We start from the raw sequence: 24,234 nt of genomic DNA on the forward strand, positions 1-24,234 counted from the left end.
AGAATATCACACGGTTAAAATAAGCTTTCTCTGCTTTTATACAAAGACCAAAAATAAGCTTCTCCATCACCCATTACATCACTCTGCTGCAACTGGCTAACCTTTTTCTATTTATATATAATTTCTTCATGAGCTTTTATAGAAGCGGCAATGTCGTAATACCAAACACACACATATATATACACACACACACACTATACGCAACCCCACCACCCACACAGCCTTATAAATTAAACACCTTCTCATTATTCATTTCTGCACACACTCTTCCCTCATCTCTCTCTCTCTCCCTTTCTCTCATTCTTTCACTCTCTCTCTCTCTCTCTCTCTCTCTCTACATATATATATATGTTATACTGTTGATGATTAAGCTATCAGCTAGTTAACTGAAGGTACAGAAGAAATAAGAGAGAACAAGAGCAATAGTAAGGAAGCAAGGAGAGAAGAGAGAAAAAGATGGTTGCAGCAGGACAGAACTCTCAAAAGTACCCGACAGTGCCAGAGGTTGAAAATCTTAGAACAATCCTACAGAATCTTCTCATCTCATCTTATCAACGCTATAATTACGATTTTTACTCTCTGTTAATTATTATTTTTTTTAGAATTTTGACTCTTTTAGTAATCTGCTTCCATTTTGGGTCAATGATGATTTTTAATCAGGTGGTGGAGGAGTTTAAGAGAATAACAGATATAGGCTTCCCTGTAATCGCCATGGGCGTGTTGGGTTATCTCAAAAACATGGTTTTAGTTGTCTGCATGGGAAGACTCGGCAGTCTGGAGCTCGCCGGTGGAGCTTTAGCCATTGGCTTCACCAACATCACCGGCTATTCATTCTTATCTGGACTTGCCATGGGCATGGAGTCACTTTGCAGCCAAGCTTTTGGTTCGAAAAATCCATCACTCGCATCTTTAACTCTACAAAGGACAATTCTCATGTTACTTTTTACTTCACTCCCTATTGCTTTTCTCTGGTTTAATCTTCAACCTCTCATGCTTGTTCTTCACCAAGACCCTCAAATAACTCGAGTTGCCAGCATCTATTGTAAGTTTGCCATACCTGATTTAATCGCCAATAGTCTTCTTCACCCACTGCGCATCTATTTACGGAGCAAAGGCACGACATGGCCACTAATGTGGTCTACTTTAGTCTCAGTCATTTTTCACATACCCATCACCATTTTCTTAGCTTTTACACTCTCTTTAGGTGTCCCAGGAGTAGCCATATCCAACTTCATCGCAAATTTCAATACGCTTTTCCTCCTTATTTCTTACATGTTATTCTCCACTTCTACTCAACCCAACAAGGAAGACGACTCCCTCAATACCCCACTGGTACTCTTACAGCCAGCTCCGCCGCCATGGTCGCCGTCAACTTTGCTGAAAATAGAAGAATGGGGGATTCTGCTCCGTCTGGCAATACCCAGTTGTCTCGGCGTGTGTTTAGAATGGTGGTGGTACGAGTTCATGACGATTCTCGCAGGGTATTTAGATAACCCGCGGGTAGCTCTTGCAACATCGGCGATAGTAATCCAAACGACGTCGCTTATGTACACAATTCCAACAGCGTTAAGCGCATCAGTGTCAACCAGAGTAGGGAACGAGCTAGGAGCAGGAAGACCAGATAAGGCACGTTTGGCTACCGTGGTGGCAATTGGGCTCGCCCTGGTATTCTCTCTTCTGGGTCTGCTTTGGACGACAATAGGTAGACAGCCATGGTCAAAGGTTTTCACAGAAGACAGTCAAGTTCTAGCGTTGACCATGGAGGTTTTACCTATAATTGGTGTATGTGAGTTAGCAAATTGCCCGCAAACAACGAGCTGTGGGATCCTACGAGGGAGCGCTCGGCCAGGAGTTGGCGCAACAATAAACTTCTACTCGTTTTACATGGTGGGTGCACCGGTGGCTGTAGCTTTGGGGTTTGCTTGGCAACTAGGTTTCATGGGTCTCTGTTACGGATTACTAGCTGCTCAGATTGCTTGTGTAGTCTCAATCCTAACAGTGGTTTATAATACAGATTGGGAGAGAGAGTGGTTGAAGGCGAAAGATTTGGTGGGAAACAAGAATGATGAATGTTCATATCCGGGTTGCCAAACAGTCCTTATGAAATGTGAAGAAGGAAATTATGGGGATTGATTTGATTAATTCTTCTGTGATCAGCAGAAGTGACTAGCCGCTAATTATAATGAAACTATTTTTCCACCATTAATACTAAAGAGAAAGAAAATTAATATGGGTTTGACAGGACAAATTCAAACTACACTTTGTTGATTTTCATCGTCTAATTTCATACTTGTTAACTTTTTAGTTTCCTCTTTTTTATTTTTTTTATTTTTTATTTGTCTTTTCTTCTTTATTTTATTACATATTTCTCACTTAAATATTATTACTAATTTAATAATATAGATAAATAAGAAAAACCACAAATATAAATTATAATTTAAATTTATCCACTCTAATAACTAAATATTACTTGTACCCATATAAAATTTATTCATTGGGTATTTTCATTATGTATTACAATTTGTATGTATATATACACACATACATACCACATAATTAATAGTATATATAAATCTTCATTAAAAAATTAATGGGTTCATTTCATTGAAGAATTATTAAAAAAAAAAAACATAATTTAAAATTTTTTAAACCATATTTAGTCTAGTGTTAGATTTGAAATATAGATATTATAAATTAAGGACGTACGTGTAACTAATTAATTAATGAAATCACATGCATGTGGCTACATATGTATGTATATATATATGCAATGAGTTTCAGTTATATAAGCGTCATATATATATATATATATGCAATTAAGCTAAAATATATACATAAAACATGTTCATGTGGTGAGTAATATGGATCGACCATGCCCAAATTAAGTAACAAATCGTGCTCATTTGCTTGCTGGCACACATGTGCATGCCATGTGCATGTGTGGGCAGGTATGGGCATGTGCGGGTCACATGTGAGGACAAACAAGGGGAAATGGAGTTATAAGTACCGTTTGGACACGCCTTTAACTTGGCCCCTCATGTGTGGTAGTCAATCCTCATTTTTAAGCTAGTAGGACAGTCTAATTTACCTTGATTTGCTCACCAGCCAAACAACTTCTTATATTAATATTTATTTATTTTTTAAAAAAAATTTATTTTATATATATATATATATATGGGGAGAGATAACAAATTAAGAATTCCAAAATTTTTGGAGATGTGACTTATTATTATAAAAATTTAAATTGATAAAAATAATTTAATTTAATTATTTATACATTACCAATATTCTATGTTGAAATCAATAATTAATATAAATAGAATATTATATTTGTAAATTTAATAATTAATTAAAGATAATTAATGTAATACAAAGTAACCTAATCTATTCAATTAACAATACTATATAATTAAGGTCCCACTATGAGGGGGAGAAACATTTGCGAAGCATCTTTTCTCCCGTTAAATAATGGAGGGACACATTCCCTTAAAATAAAAGCTATCGAAACTCAACCAATGCAAAGCAAATGAAAATTTAATTTCGATGAATTACAAAGGCTAGGCTAGGCTATGCTCGACTTTTGATATAGTCTTAATAATAGATGCATTCTAAATATATATTATAAAAATTTAATCATCAGCTGATTAAATAATTAGTACATACTTAAATTTATAAAAATTTATAAGTTCGAATCAAATTGTACTATTTTATATTTTATTATTTAGAAATTATTTATATTATGTTATAATTGGTGTATGTATATCTTATGATTCATAATTATATTAATTTATTTTTTAAAAAATTAAATCTTTTTTTATTAGCTCAAGTATTTAGAATATTGATTATTTTTTTATTGTTTAATATAGTCTCTATAAATTAAATTTTAACACAAGATATGAGGGTTTTACTTTTGATTTGCACCTTTAAATTTCAACCTGACTACATTGTTTGAGGCAACATGTTAATATATAAATAATTTCTTATCATCTTAAACTTTTAAATAATTGATTATACTATATTATTGTCAAGATTATGACAAGAGAATGAAAGAATGAGGAGACAGGCAAAACTATAATGCCAGACAAATTGTAGGAAGAGAGAGACATCATAACAATCTAAATTTTATTAATATCTAATAAACTATAAGTCTGAATCTATAAAAACTGAACACTACATATATATAGAATAAAAAATAAATAAAAAAGTGTCTAAAATATGTGCAACAACAACATATTCACAAATCAACTGCAAAAATCAAATCAAATTTCTCCAAAGGTGTCCCCAGCACCGATGGATAAGCTTACATCACATGGCTATCGAATAGGTGAGTGCGATATACAACATCCCCACATGATATCTTTTCTCATTAAAAATAAAACTTTTATTAAGAATAATATAAATATGGCTACACCACATAAGAAAAAAAAAAAAACTAAGAGTCCCACATGTAAAATGATAATCTGATTATCTATAATTAATATATTACAAATCATTATCTATATGTTAAATTATTTCAGAAGAGTAAATGTAAAAGAATAGGTACCACCAGTCCCACATGTAACACGATAATCTTATTATCTATAATTGATACATTACAAATCATCATATATACATATATACCGAATTATTTTGGGAGAGAATATAAAAAGATAACAACATAAACTCATGATATCCAATATCATATATAATCTAAAAGACAACTATTTTGCATACGTAAAGTACATTGGGTAATATTGTGCAATTCATCACAAGTATATACCGAAAAGTCTTTTTGATAAATAGCTATTGTGTATTAATTATTTTTCTAGCATATTATATCTATAGTGTAATATAAAATCTCAAATCAACTATCACTAAATAATTTGATTCGGTAACTTAATTATCATGTTAGCTTTATTGGATCATTTGAACTAATCATCTTTGCAAATTAACTAACACACCTCAACTTTGCCATCCTAACATTTCACTTCACTTGCTCAAGTTTCAACACTACCTTCTTCAAAAACAAGTTACACCAAAACAAAAGTCATTCATATAATTAGAGAATTTACAGACGTCCCAACCTTATGAATCACCAAAATTTATTTGAGGTGGATATATATATTAGTCCTTATGCATAAACAAAAAGATACGTACATACATACATACATATATATATATATAGTATATACTCTGAGTACTCTTGTCTTCTTTAGTTGTGTACTCAATATCTGCGATGCATGCATGCATATGTCTGTTATTATTATTATTTCTTCTGGGTTTTGGCCCTAGCTAAGAAGAAGGAGAGGTTAAAGAAGATTTTGAGATGAACAGTAAAGGAGATACTTAACAGTGGACATTGTCGAAATAACTCCAAGCATGCATGTTCATATTCATTTGCGCCCTGCAAGCTTGGTCGATGGAGAGCTACGTGCACATATATATATACACACATTATATATACACATAAAACATATTAACGGAGTCTTGCTTCCTTGGTTTTCTAACCCGTGGGCCACCATAATTTTGTCTCTCCAAACAGAACATGCAGGATTACCCATGACGTATTGTGCATGCCTCCTGAAAATGACTTTTCAACTTAAACGGTTATACATATCCGCCTGTGTGTGTATATGTATATATATAATACGAACATATACATATGGTAAACTATGCCAATGCTATATCCTCGTTGTAAATGTTTTTCTTTTGTAAAGTTATTTTAAATTACTTACACCAGTAAATTTTAGAGGAAAAACTCGTATTCACCTAAAGTATATATGGAGTGAAAAGAATAATCTAATGTTTTATAGGAATAATTAAACAAGCAAAACCCTAAATAAAAACAAACACAAAATCCTAAAATCATAGCCACTATCCATTAAAAGATGTTATATATATATAAATATGCATTGCTTTTGGGGTTTCATACCGATAAATATACAAACACACACATATATGCATAACAGGTTTTATGAACTATATAAATGGTAAATAGTTGTTTATGGAACTTATTCAAGATGATGAACCCAGAAGTCCTTGTTTTAATGCAGAACAGAACAAATTCCCTCTAAGCCTACCAGTTCTAATGTTTTAATGCCCACTACAACTGAAAGTCAGAAGGCAAAAAATCTCAAAATAATTGCTTTCAACTAAAAGTCTGAAACATCTTCTCTTTTTCCAAAACGACGCCGCTTTTGTTGGTAGAGGCTGGGCTTGGCTCTTTTGACTTGGGCCGGGCTTTTCAATTTGGGCTGGGCTTTAGCTTTGCACTCGTTCGGTTTGAGTTCACTTGTTTTTTAGTTCTAAAATTTTTTTATAAAATATTTAAATAAATAATAAATTTAAAATAAAAAATTTAAATATTAATCGAAATAAAAAATAAATTATATAATGCTTACACGTAATATATTATAATGAAAATTAACATAAATAAATAATTGGATAATCACAAATGACACCAAGTGTACAAAAGTTTCCTACTGTTTGGATAGTGACCAGAAGTTATGCTTACGTGTTACACCATCATCATCCTTACTCTTCAAGTTCGTTAATCCTTATTTTTTAAAATAAAAATAAAAATAAAAATGATATTATTTTATTATAATAAATTAAAAATTAATAAAATAATAATAATTAAATTTAGAATATATTTAAAAACTTTATTTTATAATATAATAATGTAAAAATATTTAATAATAAAAAAACCTGTCACTAAAAGGAAAATTTATTTCACGTTTCTTTTATTTTGTCATTTTAGGTGGTGAATCACAGTGACGTTGGAGGACGACGATGACGATGATGGGGAGGAGGATTTGGCAGAAGCAGAAGCCTTGGCGGTGGCTGCGTCAATACCACTCTTACACCGTCTGTCCGTCGTTTCAGCCTCCAGTGTACAAGCGTCCGTTTCTAAATCCCCTTTCCGGGGACACTTCGGTGTCGTTTCGCTCGGGTAGCAGCTATGTCGACGTGAGTGTTTGCTGCTATACTTAATCTTTGTTTAAAGCTAAAACAGTTGAGCTTGATTTTATTTTTGTGTCATCTTAGCAGTTAATCTTCGTACTTTAGCTATCTGTTTTCTGTCACCGTTGCACAACGAGCACTGTTGTATATTCAGTTGTTAGATGAAATTACAGTTCACTATTCCAACAAAATTTTCAGTGTTTATTGTTCAGAATTCAAACAATTCTCGATCACTTTAATAGAAAACTGTTTTTGTTCTGGCGGAAGGGGAATTTTTCTTAGGAATAATAGTTAGTATCTTTCTTGTGAGGGATTTCGTATTTTTCTCTGCTTCGTGTAATCAATGCAACCTTACATCCGGAAAGATCGATTTTCAAGCTTATTGATCATGTCTTCTGTCTTTTTTAGATATTAAAAAAAAAAAAGAAAAACAAAACAGCAGAAAAAATGGTGGAGTTCTGATTTATATGTTCTCTGGATATGACTGGATGGCTTTGAAACAGAACCACTGTAGGAAATCGATGTGAATTTATCTTGGAGTGTACATGTTCCTATCTGGATTATCGAGATTTAATGATATGTCATTGCTAACCATTAATGTTATTCTCTTTTAATATTGTAGTTCAATATTCCACATTTAATGACTAGATGTTGGTTTTCAACTCAAGCTCTGGCTGATCTTTCACGGGGAGCTGTAGTTGATGTACCACTGGCACAAACTGGTGAAGGTATAGCTGAATGTGAACTTCTTAAATGGTTTGTGCAAGAGGTGAGTGGCTGATGCTACTATGGATTTTTGTTTCTCACGTCTCTTCACTGATCATATTTTTTCTTTTCAAATTTGAGTTGTTTTTATTTCTGCCCTAATGTATGTTTAGTAATAAACTTCTCCTGTTCTAAACAAAGAGATGGTATGGCAGGGGGATCAAGTTGAAGAATTCCAACCTCTCTGTGAAGTCCAGAGTGACAAAGCAACAATAGAAATAACAAGTCGTTACAGAGGAACAGTAGCTCATATTTTGTATGTTCCTGGTGACATAGTAAAGGTGAGAGTTCAGGACCATTACTCACACCAATAATCTATATTGCATTATGGCCATTGCTATTTGATTTTCTTGTTATTGTCTGGATTCTTAGCTATTTAGTTTGTTGGTTTTCGACATGGTGTACAGTGTGGAAGGGAAATGTAGCAACCTTAAGAAATGGAAATAGTTACTTTTTGAATCTGTGATTGAGCAAATCTTGGGTAGAAAAAGAATTGCTAGAACATGTGCTGCAACATCAACATTTTGCTTCATGTCATAAAAATTTCCACTTCAAATATCCTTAGCCTTTGAAATCTCAGGTTGGACCTCGTTGAGCGTCACGTGCAGCAAAAGATTGGAACAAAAATCCCCAGAATAACTTTCTTTTTTCTTTAATAAAAGGACTGACACTGTTATGCATCTCTTTTAACATTTTACTCTCTCCAAATTCGCCCATGTTTTATAATCATGGAAAGTGAGTCCACCAATTGGATTTTATTCTTGAGTTGACTTTCTAGCTTGCTTATTAACACATCTAGAAGGGTATTTATGCTTCCAAGTTCTACTAACTGCAGGTTGGAGAAACTCTTCTAAAGATGGTAGTTGAAGAATCTCAGGTTCCACTAGTATCTTCTGAGAGTTTAGAAAAAATAGAGCCAGTTGATTCTGGGCCAACTAGAAACAATAAAGGTGAAGTTCTATCCACTCCTGCTGTTCGGAACCTTGCAAAGCAACATGGTATAAACATTAATGATGTCCAAGGAACTGGTTTAGATGGAAGGGTGTTAAAAGAAGATGTGCTTAGCTATGCTGTCAGTAAAGGAATAATTAAAGATCCATCTACCACCGTGAGTGTTCATTCTGGAGAGCAATTTATGGGGGGAGAAGAGTGTCATCATTATGCATCTGCTGCAGTTTCAATCAACTATGATGATAAGACAGTTCCCCTGAGGTACAGGATGCATGCATGAACAAAAATGAAACTGAGTTGACTTTTTGAGTGGTCTGTTCCGGTGCATACCTTCAAAATACAATAACAGACACACTAGTAATTAAATAAAACACACAGAATTAAAACTTATTTAACAGTGATCAAGCCTGCTTCTTCTTCGTTCCATGAGTGAACTTTCTATAAGCTTTGCAAGTGCAAGGAACTATTAAAATCAGAAAAGAACATCCATAATGCTTATTTCTCATTTAGCCTTTAGGTGAAATCATGGTTACTAGTTAAGTTCAAAGTCAAACTCAAGTTAATTTACTTTGTTTTTTGCAGGGGATTCCAGCGAACAATGGTCAAGACAATGTCTATGGCTGCAAAAGTTCCACATTTTCATTATGTAGAAGAGATAAACTGCGATGCACTTGTTGAGCTTAAGTCATCTTTCCAAAATAATAATATGGACCCTGATGTCAAGCACACTTTCCTTCCATTCTTGATCAAGTCACTTTCTATGGCCTTGAGCAAGTATCCCTCAGTGAATAGTTGCTTCAATGAAGAGTCACTTGAAGTTATCCTAAAAGGTTTGCGTATTTGGTTTTGCCTTTTAATTTTCTGGTAAACACATTATATTCAATAAACTAAATACCACAAGTAAAATATAAGGAGATATGTGTTCTAGCAATATTAATGATGCATTTTCTTCTCGTTTGTGATTATGCTTGAATAATTAGAGCTGATTACAATTTCTATTTTTCTTTCCCATTTATAAAATGTTCTAGTTTTAGGTGGAAAAACTTCAGTGATTGTGTTCTTTATATTTTGATATAGATTTATTATTCTAAAATGAATTATATGATGATACTTACTTGCTTGAAGTGGAATACTGGATAATTAAGATTGAAGAATATTTGCCATGTGATTGCACTTCATTTTCTTAAGCTAGGTCTTTTATCCTGCGCTAACTTTCTTAACACTTGAAGCATTAGAAGAATTAATATCCTCACGTATTAGTGAGTTAATGTTGCATATGATTACAGTCCTTAATTTTTCTGGAACTACCTAACTTGGGAAGAATCCATGAACGGGAGGCACTTGGTTAGCCAGTGTGAATAGGATTAGCATTTGAACTTCTAACCTGTTAAACCATCAACTCTTGAAGAGAAGCGTGTTCATGATTTTCATGTTCAGGTTTAATGATTTGAACAATTTGGTTTTTAAGAATAAAGTTTCGAGATGTTAGTAATTTGAGTTTCTAGGTGCAAATTGTATGCCGTGTATATTCACTATATTGAGGCTGCTGTCTTCCATCTTTGATGTGGCCCATCTTTTTTTCCCACTTTATTCTTCTCCATTTTATATATGTTGGGTATGACTGTCCTTTGACTATTCTTTATTATAGGTTCCCATAATATTGGAATTGCCATGGCTACTTCCTCTGGACTAGTTGTACCAAACATAAAGAATGTTCAGTCTCTTTCCATTTTGGAGGTTAGCTCTTTTTGACTAGTCAAGTAATTTATTTTTTCTCCTCTTTCTTATTGAGCAATTTGTCCGATGTAATAGTTTTGCCTTAGTCCTCATTCTTTTAAAGAAAAAGGACTTAGTGTCTTATTCATTAATCCACTTTTCGGAGCATAATGGAAAACGAACAAGGTTGGTGTTCTCAAGAATATGCAATGCTAGATTTTGGTAATTATTGCATTTTTCTTTTGACCTTGGCATGTTTTACTTTCTCAGTTTCTCTAACTGTTTTATCTCTCTCAACCCCCCCTCCCCTCTCTCCAAAACACACTGCATACACAGTAAATTGGCCATCTTAAACTTGATGTCCTGGCAGCATTTTACATTTTCTTTCAGTGTGCAAATGGGTGTTTTGATGTGTTTCGCAGTTACACACTATGAGTAGGAAGTGCCAGTCTTGCAAGTGGTTTTTTTCTTTCTTTTTTCTTTTATGACTCAGTCCCATCTTTGTTGCACGTCAAACTTTTTACAAGCTTTCCGAGATTTTTCTACTTTCCCAAATGAGCCTTAAGGAACAATTGTGAAACACTGTATGATATAAGATGGCTCAAAATAAGATGGGAGAGAAAGTTTATGTTATGTTTTTTCCTTTACAGCAAAAAGAAATATAATAAAAATGTAGAAAGTTACAATAAAGGAGGAGTGGATGTCCTCCTAAGAAAGGAAACAAACCAGAGAAGGAGAAATACTTCGGCCACAAAACAAGTCACTATAGAATAGCTGGCTAATCTTTAATCTCTACATAGATGAAAGAAATGGTACTTGGCCCAAACTTGGCAGACTAAAATGGTTATTAGCCTTTTTATCTATTTTTTTGAGTTCTATTTATTATTTGCTTTTAGTACATTGATTTTATATTTATATCTTCATATGCATGTACTTAACTGTTGTATTTCGTTTACTCTTTACTACTCTTTTTGTGCTTAGATAACCAAGGAATTGTCACGATTACAACAATTGGCAATGGAGAACAAACTTAGTCCTAGAGATATTACTGGTGGGACAATTACTTTAAGCAATATCGGGGCTATAGGTGGAAAGTTTGGTGCCCCCATCTTAAACTTGCCAGAAGTTTCCATCATTGCTATTGGCCGAATTCAGAAAATTCCACAATTTGCAGATGACGGAAATGTCTATCCTGCATCAATTATGACAGTAAGCAACCACACCTTATGTGTTTATGTTTCATAGTTTTCATATATTTGGCATATGCCTCTAAGGGCAAAAGCAAAGAGTACAACCTCATTTTTAATTAGACTACTTTTGGAACAGATACATAAATTTTATGGAATATATTTGCAAATTAACACTCAGGTCAATTAAGAGAATAAAAATATAAGTTATATTAGAAGATTAAACTAATTTTAAACTCGTGTGGAATTTTATATTAGAATTGATATAATATTTTTCAAATTCCATCAACTTTGACACAATTTGAAGTGTATCATTTCAAGTACACAAAAAATTTGATGAGGTCAGTTTTTATCATTTTAAGATTTTCACATCGCCTAGTTGAATTAATTATGAATCTGCAAATGAATTTTCATCGCCAACATGTTGGGGTATTATTGATGGGGGTTCCATTTGATCACTAACAAATATATTTTTGTTTCCAGGTTAACATAGGTGCGGATCATAGAGTTCTAGACGGTGCAACGGTTGCGAGATTTTGCAGTGAGTGGAAACAATTTATTGAAAAACCAGAGCTGCTTATGTTGCATATGAAATGACAAGGCTCAAGTACCTCTTGTTCATGTATCTATCACCCTCCCTTTTCTGTCCCTATAGCTGAAAAACCAGTAAATATACTTCTGTAAGCACAACCTTCACAGATTGATCTGCAATAAGATTGACAGGAACTGGGCTATTTTTTATTTTTAATGTGATTGAGTTGGGTAGGGAGATGGAGATTTTTTAAGGGTTTATTGCAAAGTATAGTCTTGTTTTGATTTTTTTGGTGACGAGACTCTTGTTTGATAGAAAGTAGATCTTAATCCTTACAAAGAACTCGGTTCGATCTTTCCAGAAACATAACGTAGAATCAGATCTTTATTATTTAAACCAATTTGAAAATATGCTATTATTTAAACAATCTATAAGTTTTTAAGTTTTTAAATACCAAATTTTGTGAAATATTAAGATTAAATAAATTAAAATTAAAAAAATTAAAAATTTATAAATAAAAAAAATGCTTATTAAACAATATTTTTAAATAAAATAACATAAAACTAAATTACTATGGATTAAACTGTCAAAAGAAATAACAAAAATTACAAAAGTTAAATTATAACAAGTTCGATTAACCGTATTGACACTAAAAAATTATAGAATTTGTGATATTTTTGTTGTTATTTATTTATTTATTTATTTTTAGTATTAGCTAGAAAAAAGTAAGAACTAAAATATGATAATAAATATATAATATTCGAACTCAAAATTTAATATGGGATTAATTTTGATATTTTAAAAAATAAATAAATAATTAATTATAAATTAATTTTATTATATTATTGAAAAAAGTAGGTAGGGATGTAATTAAAAGCAATTTTGTAGGAAAAGATGTGAAAATTTGAATTCGGGAGGTGTTTTTGAAAAAAAAAAATAAAAACATGAGGTCAAAATGCAAATAGAAAAAGTTCGGCTACGTAGAACTGCTTAGTTAGCAGCCCCGACAAATCGGAGCATGCCGCGTGGCAAGGCACACTGACATCGGTGTCATGTGGACGATCCGCGTACCCCGCTATCAGACGACCCAGGATTGATCCCGCGCACATGGAGGATCAGATTCATTCAGTCTTTAGGCGTGATCGGACGAACAAGATTAATCGCGATAAATGACGCAGATTCGTTTCTTCTTTAGGCGCGATCGGACGGACGAGATCAATCACGATGAATGGCCCAGATCGACGCGGGATGGGTATCAATACTCTGCGTCGCATAGAAGCCCAAACCCTAACCGCCAACCCCTGTCGGAGAAGAAGAACCAGACACTAGAGAATGAGATCGATCGCCGACTGCTGCCGCACCGGAGCCATTATCGATCACCAAAAAATGTAAAATTTTCTCCTACCCGCTCGAAGTATCCCTGTGGACAGCGGGTGAGCTGGAAACCGCAGGCAAAGCCTGGCGGAGCTGCCGCGACCAAAACCCAAAAAATTCCTCCGATGAGTCCCTTCATGTTTCCTATTTCATGCGACTTTTCGATCATTATGCTCATTGTCCTTATCTATATAGATTAATCGAAAAAGGAACCCCAACCGCAAAGAAGGACCGGCGGAGCAGCCGCATCCAGTGACCTCCCATTGGTAGGTTTGGTGTTTTTGGTAATTTTCTAGCCAATTGATGTCTCCTAACGTGTTTTTCTGTAGAGATACATGTAAAACCGATTAAAATCGACCAAAAATGACTAAGTCGAGGTGAACCACTATCGTGGGCGGTGGAGCCAGCGCCGAAGCACAGCGGCGGTGCCGTGCCGGAACTCCAAAATCAGCTGGAAAGAGTTTTAGATACTAATTTTTGATTTTGAGAGTATTTTTAGGTACATGATGAATGTTTTGGATTCTGTAGGAAAAATTCAAGAAACTCAATACCCGTTAGGAGGCATAGTAGACAGCGCGACGTCTCGAAACATCGATCTAAATAAGGATCCCTCACTCTATTTTCCATTACAGTAAATTGAGGTTTAACAATATATAATTTTGTATTTTTGTGAAAAGTTAGAAAATCCTAAAAATAATTACAGGTTACTAGTAGAGCCGGAACTGGTTAGTTCATAATTGTCTTGATTTTCTGTACTGTCCTACTTCTTTGTTATCGTATTGTGCATGTTCTTAATTTATAGTTTCAATGGTTTATTCAATTTATCTGGTTTATTTGTTTATTTGGTTTATAATACCCGGGCCCAAAATTTGGCCCGGGCTTAATTTTAAAATAATGATAATAATAATAATAATAAATATATTTAAATAAAATCTTTAAATTTATAAATTTTTATCTAATGTAAAATTAGAAAAAAATAAGTAAATGATGAAATTGAAAATAATTTTGAAAAAAATGGATGAAAATTTGGGTTCAGAGGTATTTTTGAAAGAAAAATAAAAAATTGATGGTCAAAACGTAATTTAAAAAAATATGCACGCTGACTCGGTGCCACACAGGAGATCACACTGGCAATCCACGTGCCCGCAATTAGACGGTCCAGATTTTTTCCCATGCGCGTTGACAGTCCGGAACCGTTCCCTCCTCAGACGCAATCAGATGGTCGCGATTAAACGCGATGAACGATTTATATTCATTTCCTCTTTAAACGCAATTGTACGATCCTGATCAAATTGAAATGAACGGTACAGATTCATTTTCTCTTTAAACGTGATCAGACGGTCAGATCAAACGTGATAAACAGTTCAGATTAAAGGAAGACGGATATAAATACATTATTTCACATTGAATCCTAACCCTAGCCACCAGCCCCCCACCGGAGAAGAAGAACCAGTTGCTGGAGAATAGAGCCGATAGTCGACCACCGACCGCCGACCGTCACCTGCCGCTGCATGGAGCCACATCCGATCACCAAAAAAGGTAAAAAAATTTTCATTCGCTCGAAATTTGATTCTAAACACCCCCATAGCCAAATCGGAGCAAAAAAACTGGTGGATGAGCCATAAACTGTGGGTAAAGCCCGGCAGCACCGCCGCAAGAAAAATAAAAAAATTGCCTCCGATGAGTCCCTTCCTAATTCTCGTTTTATGCGATTTTTCCACCATTATAATCATCATTTTGTTTTCTACAGGTTGATCGAAGAAAAAACGCTCAACCGTGAAAGTGAACTGGTGGAGCCGCCGCACCGAAAAATCCCGCCGCCAATGAGTTTTTATTTTTCAACTTTTTTCAGCTAATCGATGCCTCTTAACGTATTTTCTCGTAAGGATGAATATAAAATTGGTCGAAATCGACCAAAAACTAGTCAAAAACAGCCAATCTGAGGCAAACCGCCGCTTGCGACGGCGGGCCGCTCTGCCATAATTTCGAAATTGGCCAAAAATTACTTTTAAACCAATTTTGAGTTTTTTTTTGGGTATTTATAGGTATTTGAAGCGTATTTTAATATTCGAAAGAAATTCAAGAAATCCGAGGACCGCCAGTAGGCGCAGCTGAAAGTTTAGTATTTCAAACACCGATTCGGGTAAGAATCCATCACCTTATTCCCTATTATGGAATTGAAGTTTAATTATAAATAATACGGTATTTTGTGTAATTTAGAAAACTTCGATAATTAATTATAGGTTACTAATGGAAGAAGAATTAGTTATTTATTACTGTTTATCCTATTTTAACTTATTGATTGATTTTATAGTTTTAAATGCTTAATAATACACTGGAGTTGGTAAGATGATTAAGTTGTGTTTCTTTGATGCATATATTGCTTGTTTTGCGTGATTTAGAGTTAAATTGTGAAACTGAAAATTAAATGTAAATAGAAAATTGCTTGATTAAGTGAATAAATGAATGGTAGTCTTACTAGATATCCTGATAGATGGTGGACGGACCGAGTACATAGAAAACCCTACCATGAACGTTGTCTCATACCAGACAGGATATCGAGTATTGGTATTTTGGTACTCATACCGGACGAGGTATGGGGACGACCCATTTTATCCTCATACCGGACGGGATATGGGACGGCTGGTTAGTTGACAATATTGAATAAGGGTTCACGCGTAGTGGGGACATCCCTATGAACCCCATGAATACTAGTAGACAGATAAAAAATGAAAGTTGTTGCTTTGGCTAATTAAAAATGAGATTATGATATTGTTTATATTATTGCCTCTATTGGTCGATTTTTGAAACCTCGCTACGGTAAATATGTAATAAATAATTTATTAATGATAAATAAATTTATCTAAATTAAGAGCTCTATTAATTGTTTTTATCATTTTTACAAACCTTCATTTCTGTATCGATGAGTAGTATGACATTCTTACTAGGCTAATGTAGCTCACTCTTTTATTAATCATTTCATATTAAGAGGATCAAGATCAAGATCTCGATCTACAAGAGAGTTGCGAATAGGATGTCCAATTGTTTATTTTCTATTTATTTCTTTGATTTTTTGTTTGTTCTTTTAGAAGGGTCATTCTTGTAACCCTATTGGGTATTCTAAATTATTGTGTAAGGAATATAAACCCTAACTTTATTTTTTCGCTTTCGCATTCAACTTATAATTTATTTCTTTTTAAGTTCCGGACTGTTACATGGTTACTCGATTCTTTATTATGATAAGTTACAATGTCTGTATAAATATAGTATAATTGATCTGTAAATATAATATGAGATATTAGTATGCGTTTGTTGGTTGTTTTGGTTGATGTGAATCTTTATGTGAAATGCCTACTTGGTACCTAGGAAAATGGCGGATGAACTCGGTGTGTAGGAAACCCTACCGTGAACGTTACCTCAGTTGGATGAGGCAGGAAAATCCCATATCAGGAATGTTTGAGAGATATGGTTCACCCTCATACCGAACGAGGTATTGAAATGATAGAATATTTGGCACCCATTTCTAGACGGGGTATAGGAACGATCAGTTATTGGGTTCATGAGTAGGATGACATCCCTATGGACCCCCAAGAGTACCAGTAAACAAGTAAGAAAGGAAAATTATCGTCACTTGTTCTCTTATATGTGAAAATAAAAAGTGATATGGACATGAGTTTTCATAGGTTGCTTTTAAAAAATTCATAATGGTATGTATCAAATAAAAATCTTTATGTTAAATGTATTTAATTAAAGTAAGGATACCATTAGTTATTTTTCTAATTTTTACCAATATTCAATTTTTCATATCTGTAATTAGTGTGATATTCTTACTGGGTTAGTGTAGTTCACCATTTGATTAACCATTTTAGATCAAGAAGAAAACATCCAGATCCCGATCAGAAAGAGAGTTATGAGTAGTTCACCACCCAGACTCCATTGGAGCACTAGTGAAGGTGTAATACCCCTAATTAATTTTTTTAAAAAATTAAAATTAATGTATTAAATTTTATTTTTTTAATCTATGAATTTTTATTTGATGTAAAACTTAGAAAAAAATAGGTGGAAGAAAAAATTAAAAATAATTTTTAGAAAAAAGGGTGAAAATTTTGAGTTTTGGGGGTATTTTTAAAAGAAAAATCAGAAATTGGGAGTCAAAATACAATTTAAAAAAGATGTGACTCGTAGGTCCGCCCAGTCAGCAGCCCCGACAAATCGGAGTGCGCCGCGTGGCAAGGCACATTAACTCTGTGCCATGCTGGCGATCCGCGTGCCTCCAATCAGATGGTCCAGATTTGTTCCTGTTCACGTGGACGGTCCGGATCCATTCCCTCATTAGGCACGATCGGACAGTCGCAATCAAACGCGATGAATGGTCCATATTTATTTTCTCTTTAAAGGCGATCGTACGGTTCAGATCAAATTGCAATGAACGGTCCAGATTCACTTCCTATTTAAACACAATGGAACAGTCCAAATCAAATGCGATAGATGGCCCAGATTAAAAAGAGACGAATATAAATACTTCACTTCACACCAAACCCTAACCCTAACCGCCAGCCCCTGCCAGAGAAGAAGAACCAGTCGCTGGGAAGGGGCCGACCGCCGCCCGTTGCAATGCCGAAGCCACCTCCACTCGCCAAAAAAGATAAAAATTCTCTTAGTTGCTTGAAATTTGATTTTGAATACATTCATGGCCAAATCGAAGCTAAAGAACCGGCGGATGGGCCGAAAACTGTGGGTAAAGCTCGGCGACGCTGTTGTAGAAAAAAATCAAAAAATCGCCTACGATGAGGGCATTTACGATTCCCGTTTCGTGCAATTTTTTCACCATTGTATTCATTACTTTGTTTTCACAGGTTGACCGGAGAAAAATGCTCAACCGCGAAGTAAGCCTCTGTTTTTTGACTTTTTTGGGCCAACCGAGTCTACTTAACGTGTTTTCTCGCATGGATGAGTATAAAACCAACCGAAATCGGCTGAAACTAGCTGAAAACGGCCAGCTTGAGGTAAATTATCGTCGTGGGCAACGGTGCTGTCATTGAAGCACAGGGCCACCGTGCCGGAATTTTAAAATTTGTCGAAAAGGATTTTTAACACCGATTTTAGATTTTTTTGGGGTATTTATAGGTATTTGGAGCATGTTTTAATTTCCGAAGAAAAATTAATGAAACTCTGAGATCGCCGGTAGGCATTTCGAATATCGATTCTAGTAAAAATCCCTTATCTTATTTTCTGTTATAGAAGTTAAGTCTAATTATAAATAATACGGTACTTCGTGTGATTTAGAAATATCAATAACTAAAGATTACTAATAGAGTCTGAACCGGTTATTTATTACTATTTGTCATATTTTAATTTATTGATTGATTTTATAATTTCGAATGCATGATAATATACTAGAATTGGTATGACGATTCACTTGTGTTCCTTTATGTATGTATTGCTTGTTTTGCATGGTTCATAGTTAAATTGGAAAACTAAAAAATTAAATGTAAACGAAAAATTGTTTGATTAATTGAATGGATGAATGGTAGCCTTACTGGATATCCTGAGAGATGGTGGACAGACTGAGTTCATAGGGAACCCTACCGCGAACGTTGTCTCATATTGGATGGGGTATCGAAGATTGGTGTTTTAACACTCATACCGAATGGGGCATGAGGACGATCTGTATTACTCTCATGCCAGATGGAGTATTGAGGGATGATATTTTTTGTGCTCATATCGGATGAGATATGGAGACGGTCGATTAATTGAAGATGTTGAATAAGGGTTCACGCATAGTGGAGATATCCTTATGGACCCTCATAGATACTAGTAGGCTGGTTAAAAAAAAACATTGTTGTTTTGATTAATTGAATATGAGACTATGATATTGTTGTGTTATTGCCTCCATAGATCAGTTTTAGAAATTTCGCTACGGTAAGTGTACAATACATGATTTTATTTATGATAAATGAATTTACTTAAATTAAGAGCTCCATTAGTTGTTTTTATGATTTTTACTAACCTTTATTTCTGTATCGGTGAGTTGTATAACATTCTTACTGGGTTAGTGTAGCTCACTTTTTCATTAATCATTTCAGATCAAGATGACTAAGATCCAAATTCCTATCCACAAGAGGGTTACGAATAGGATATTCACGGGAGGAAATGAGGGAGATACTTAACCCTCCCCCGCTGCCACAAGTCGAGCCACCCTTGCAACAGGAGGATCCTGAGCTACTATGGTACGACTCTGCTCCTTCATAGTACCATCCAACACCACCATAGTATGATCCGATGCCTCAGCCACAATACTAGCTGACACCACCACAGTATAGTGCGGTGTCCCAACCGTATCACCCGGCACCACCACAGTACAACTCGATGCCTCCACCGTATCATCCAGTACCACCATATGGCCATCGAGTCCATCCCTAACATAATCTAGTCCCTCTTCCACAAGACCCAGTTCTTCCCATGATAGACCCAGACTACATTGAGATGTATAAAAGACTAAACTCATCTATTTTTACAGGGGCATCCTCCTTTGAAGAGGTCGAGTACTGATTAACTCAGACAGAAAAGGCTTTCATGACTCTTGGGGTGATTCCCGAACAGAGAGTCATACTTACCACCTACATACTGGCGGGAGAGGCAGGTCGTTGGTGACAACTCAAGCAGGTCACCCTGCTTGTTCCAGTTACTTGGGAACAATTCTTGGTTGCCTTTAATACAGAGTACCTCCCAGAGCATCTTCGACATCTGAAGAAAATGAAGTTTGTACACTTGGTCCAAGGTGACATGAATGTATCAGAATATATCTGAAAGTTCTGAGAGTTGGGTCGTTATTGCCCTGAGAGCATGATGAATGAAGCTAGGAATGCAAGAAAGTTCGAGTGGGGTCTCCGTCTTGAGATCAGACATCAGCTGTATGTGTTCGAGCTCAGCACTTATTCGGCTATTCTGGCCAAAGCACAGCTAGTGGAGAGGAACTTTCGCATTTTCCCTCAAGCAGCAGGAAACCTCAGGCCCTCGGCTTCATACCGCAGATTAGCACCTACTGCACCTGTTCAACAAAATAAGAGACCTAGGCCTATGACTTAGTCTCATCTTTAGGTTTGTACAATAGAACGTAGTAGGACTTGCCAACACTGTGGTAAAGATCATAGGGACTGGCCCTACTATCGTATCAACAATACTTACCGCATATATGGGAGTGCCCAACATTACGCGAGGGAGTGCTCGAGAAATCAGAATCAAGCCAGACCTCCTATCTAGGGCAAGACTTACAACCTCACTCAGCAAGATGCAGAAGCAACCCAGATGTGATACAGGGTATGTACGCTATCTGTAATCATCTTGCACATGTTTTGATTGATACTAGTGCCTCACATTCATTCGTTTCACATGTTTTTGCATCAAACTTAAATGTATTACCTGAAAGACTTGATTCTGTATTGTTTGTGTCTACTCTTGGGAGTATGACACTATTGGGAGAAGTTATATACATAGCCTGTATCCTAGATATAGCAGATAGAAAATTGTGTGTAGATCTAATAGAGATTGATACTAGAAACTTTGATGTAATCCTAGGAATAAACTAGCTAGCGGCGTATCACGCAATTATAAATTATTTTCATAAGAAACTTGTATTCAACCATCCTAATAAAGAGTCATTCACAAATTAATAAAATTCTTTAAATATTTTTACCTCATGACAATTTTTTCTATTATTAAGTGCTTTAACTCGGTTGTTTTCTCTAACTAGGTAAACCTAAGAAAGAAATTTATATTCAAGAAATTTCTGTAGTCTAAGACTTCTCGAATGTGTTCCTAGATGATCTGCCTAAACTACTAGTGGACAGAGAAGTTGAATTCACCATAGATATTCAGCTAGACACCCAGCCTATTTCGGTTGCTCCTTACCGCATGAGTTGTGTTGAGATGGAGGAGCTGAGAAAACAGATCAATGAATTACAAGATAGTGGATTTATTCGATATAGTATGTCCCTTTGGGGTGCTGGAGTCACATTTGTAAGGAAAAGATATGGGACGTTGAAGTTGTGTATTGACTATAGTGGTTTGAACAGGGTCACGATCAAGAACAAGTACCACCTCTCCAGGATCGATGACCTTTTTGATCAGTTGTAGGGTGCCTAGGTCTTCTCCAAAATAGATTTATGTTCAGGTTAGCATCAAGTAAAGATCAAGGCAGAAGACATTCCCAAAACAACATTTCGAATTAGGTACGGATACAATGAGTTCCTGGTCATGCCATTTGGATTAACCAACGCACCAGCCATCTTCATGGATTTGATGAACAAAGTTTTTAGATAATTTTTGGATCAGTTCATCACTGTATTCATCGATGATATCCTAGTTTATTCAAAAAGTAGAGAAAAACACGCTCACAATCTAACTCAGGTTTTATAGGTTCTCAAAGAAAAGAAGTTGTATGCAAAGCTGAGTAAGTGTATGTTCTGGTTCAGGCTAACTACCTTCATAAGACACATCATATCGAGAGATAGAGTGTTAGTGAACTCCAAAAAAGTTGAGGCAGTGCTCGACTGGAAAAAATTAACATCAGTCGAGGAGATTCGTAACTTTCTGTGAATGACAGATTATTACCGCACGTTTGTGGAATAAGTTTCTAGTCTAGCTACTCCTTTGACTCTGCTCACAAAGAAGAACGTCAAGTTCGAGTGGAACGAAGATTATGAAAGGAGTTTTTCAGAGCTAAAGTAGTTAACCTGTGTTGGCATTGCCGAGCGGGACTGATAGATACACAGTTTATAGTGATGCCTCCTACCTAGGGTTGGGTTGTGTTCTGATGCAGCATGGGATGGTCATATTCTATGGGTCCAGGCAGTTGAAGAGTCATGAGAAAAACTACCCCACCCATGACTTAGAATTTGCCGCAATTATCCACGCCTTAAAAACTTGACATTATTACTTGTATTGGAAGACCTTTCAGATCTATACCGACCATAAGAGCTTGGAACATATATTTACTCAAAAGGATCTCAACATGTATAAAAAAAAATGAATAGAACTCCTCAAGGGCTATGATTGCAACATCTTATATCATCCGGGTAAAAGTAACGTGCTAGCCGATGCACTCAGCAGAAAAAATGTAGGTATATTAGCTCACTTGATGATTTCAGAATGCAAGGTAATAGAGACCACAAAACAGGTACGACTTTAGGACCTAAAGAGAGTCACATGTTTGGTCCACCTAACTGTTCAACCTGAGTTGATCTGGAGAATAAAGAAAGCTCAATTCGCCGATTCTACCTTAACAGCTCTCAAGAAAGAAGCAGAATGGGGAGTTAATTTAGAATTTCGAGTCTCTACCGATGGGTTATTTAGATTTCAGGATAGGATGTGTGTTCCAAGTGATAGTGAGCTGAAAAGAGACACCATGACAGAGATCCATAGCTCAAAGTTTGCCATGCATCCTGAAAGCACTAAGATGTATCAAAATATGTAACTCCGATTTTGGTAGAACAGGATGAAAAGAGATGTGGTCGACTTTGTTTCCAAGTGTTTGGTATATTAACAAGTCAAGACAGAGCATCAATTCCCAGGTAGGCTACTTCAGCCATTACCAATTCTGGAGTAAAAGTGGAAACATATCACAATAGATTTCGTGACAGGATTGCCTAGGGCACACTCAAAACATGATGTCATTTGGGTAATTGTTGACCGGCTCACTAAGTCTTCCCACTTCTTTGCGATCAAGACGACCGACCTCTTGGACAAGATACCAAGAATGTATATCCGGGAGATAGTCTGATTACATGGAGTACCAGTGACAGTGTCCGATAGGAACTCCCAGTTCACTTCTTGGTTATGGTCTAGTTTTCAGCAAATCATGAGAACGAAACTGTCCCTTAGTACTGTATTCTACCCTCATATCGATGGATAATCAGAAAAGACGATCCGCACATTAGAGGGTATGCTCCGAGCTTGTGTTCTTGATTTCGATGGTCATTGGGATAATCATTTACCCCTAATGGAGTTTGCCTACAATAACAGTTACCAAACAAGTATTGGCATGGCTCAGTACGAGGCACTATATGACCGTCCATGCAGATCACCGATCTGTTAGAAAGAAGTGGATGATAGAAAATTGTTTGGGCCAGATCTTGTAGAGGAGACTACAGCCAAAATAGTTAAGATCAAGAAGAATATTCGGATGACTCAGAGCAGGCAGAAGAGTTATGTAGATACCGGAAGGAATGATTTGGAATTTAAAAAAGGTGATCGGATGTTCCTTAAGGTCATTCCTTTCAAGAGAATCAGTAGGTTTGATAAGAGGTGGAAATTAAATCCTCAATTTATTGGGGCATTTGAAATCTTAAACAGAATTGGCACCACCACCTACTGGCTGACGCTACCTCCAGAACTATTTAGGATCCATAATGTGTTCCATACGTCCATGCTACGCAAGTATAACTCGAACCTCTCTCACATCTTGGCCCACAAGCTTCTTTCACTCTAAGAGGATCTGTCCTACGAGGAGATACCGATTAGTATTGTGGACCGAAAGAGTAAAGTACTTCACAACCAGAAAATTTCATTCGTTAAGGTCTTATGACAGAATCACACACAAGGAGAGGCCACATGGGAGCTAGAATAAGATTTTAAGGCCCAGTAACTCCAACTGTTTGATTGCTGAGAGAGAGATAAATTTAAGGAACTAAATTTCTTTTAAGGATGGATAGTTGTAATACTCTTAATTAATTTTAAAAAAATTTAAAATTAATGTATAAAATTTTA

At 35.4% G+C, this 24,234-nt stretch overlaps 2 protein-coding genes across 3 annotated transcripts; both read left to right on the forward strand.

Moving 5' to 3' along the window:
- Positions 1-237: 237 nt before the first annotated feature.
- Positions 238-2,378, forward strand: LOC110815082 (MATE efflux family protein). Its single transcript, XM_022042739.2, has 2 exons — positions 238-504; positions 661-2,378. Exons 1-2 carry the CDS (start codon positions 457-459, stop codon positions 2,131-2,133), a joined length of 1,521 nt encoding a protein of 506 aa, XP_021898431.2. The 5' UTR covers positions 238-456; the 3' UTR covers positions 2,134-2,378.
- A 4,330-nt stretch (positions 2,379-6,708) lies between these two features.
- On the forward strand, positions 6,709-12,309 carry BCE2 (2-oxoacid dehydrogenases acyltransferase family protein). 2 transcript variants are annotated; one of them, XM_088216583.1, is made up of 9 exons: positions 6,709-6,948; positions 7,565-7,711; positions 7,863-7,988; positions 8,543-8,657; positions 8,742-8,919; positions 9,241-9,488; positions 10,307-10,395; positions 11,356-11,583; positions 12,045-12,309. In XM_088216583.1, the coding sequence occupies exons 1-9, from the start codon at positions 6,772-6,774 to the stop codon at positions 12,156-12,158; spliced, it is 1,422 nt and encodes a 473-aa protein (XP_088072709.1). In that variant the 5' UTR covers positions 6,709-6,771; the 3' UTR covers positions 12,159-12,309. The 2 variants fall into 2 exon arrangements, with proteins under 2 accessions (XP_088072709.1, XP_021898440.1); XM_022042748.2 differs by having other exon boundaries at positions 8,543-8,919.
- The last annotated feature ends 11,925 nt before the right edge of the window (positions 12,310-24,234 follow it).

Source organism: Carica papaya, chromosome 3, assembly GCF_054855325.1.
Source record: "Carica papaya isolate Zhongbai chromosome 3, ASM5485532v1, whole genome shotgun sequence".
Classification (NCBI taxonomy): domain Eukaryota; kingdom Viridiplantae; phylum Streptophyta; class Magnoliopsida; order Brassicales; family Caricaceae; genus Carica; species Carica papaya.

Excerpts from the sequence above, each read along its gene's own strand:
- LOC110815082 (XM_022042739.2), top strand. The coding sequence starts at position 457 with ATGGTTGCAGCAGGACAGAACTCTCAAAAGTACCCGACAGTGCCAGAG. Across the intron at positions 505-660 it reads AGTACCCGACAGTGCCAGAG|GTGGTGGAGGAGTTTAAGAG; the intron begins GTTGAAAATCTT and ends ATTTTTAATCAG.
- BCE2 (XM_022042748.2), top strand. The coding sequence starts at position 6,772 with ATGACGATGATGGGGAGGAGGATTTGGCAGAAGCAGAAGCCTTGGCGG. Across the intron at positions 9,489-10,306 it reads ACTTGAAGTTATCCTAAAAG|GTTCCCATAATATTGGAATT; the intron begins GTTTGCGTATTT and ends TCTTTATTATAG. Across the intron at positions 11,584-12,044 it reads ATCCTGCATCAATTATGACA|GTTAACATAGGTGCGGATCA; the intron begins GTAAGCAACCAC and ends TTTTGTTTCCAG.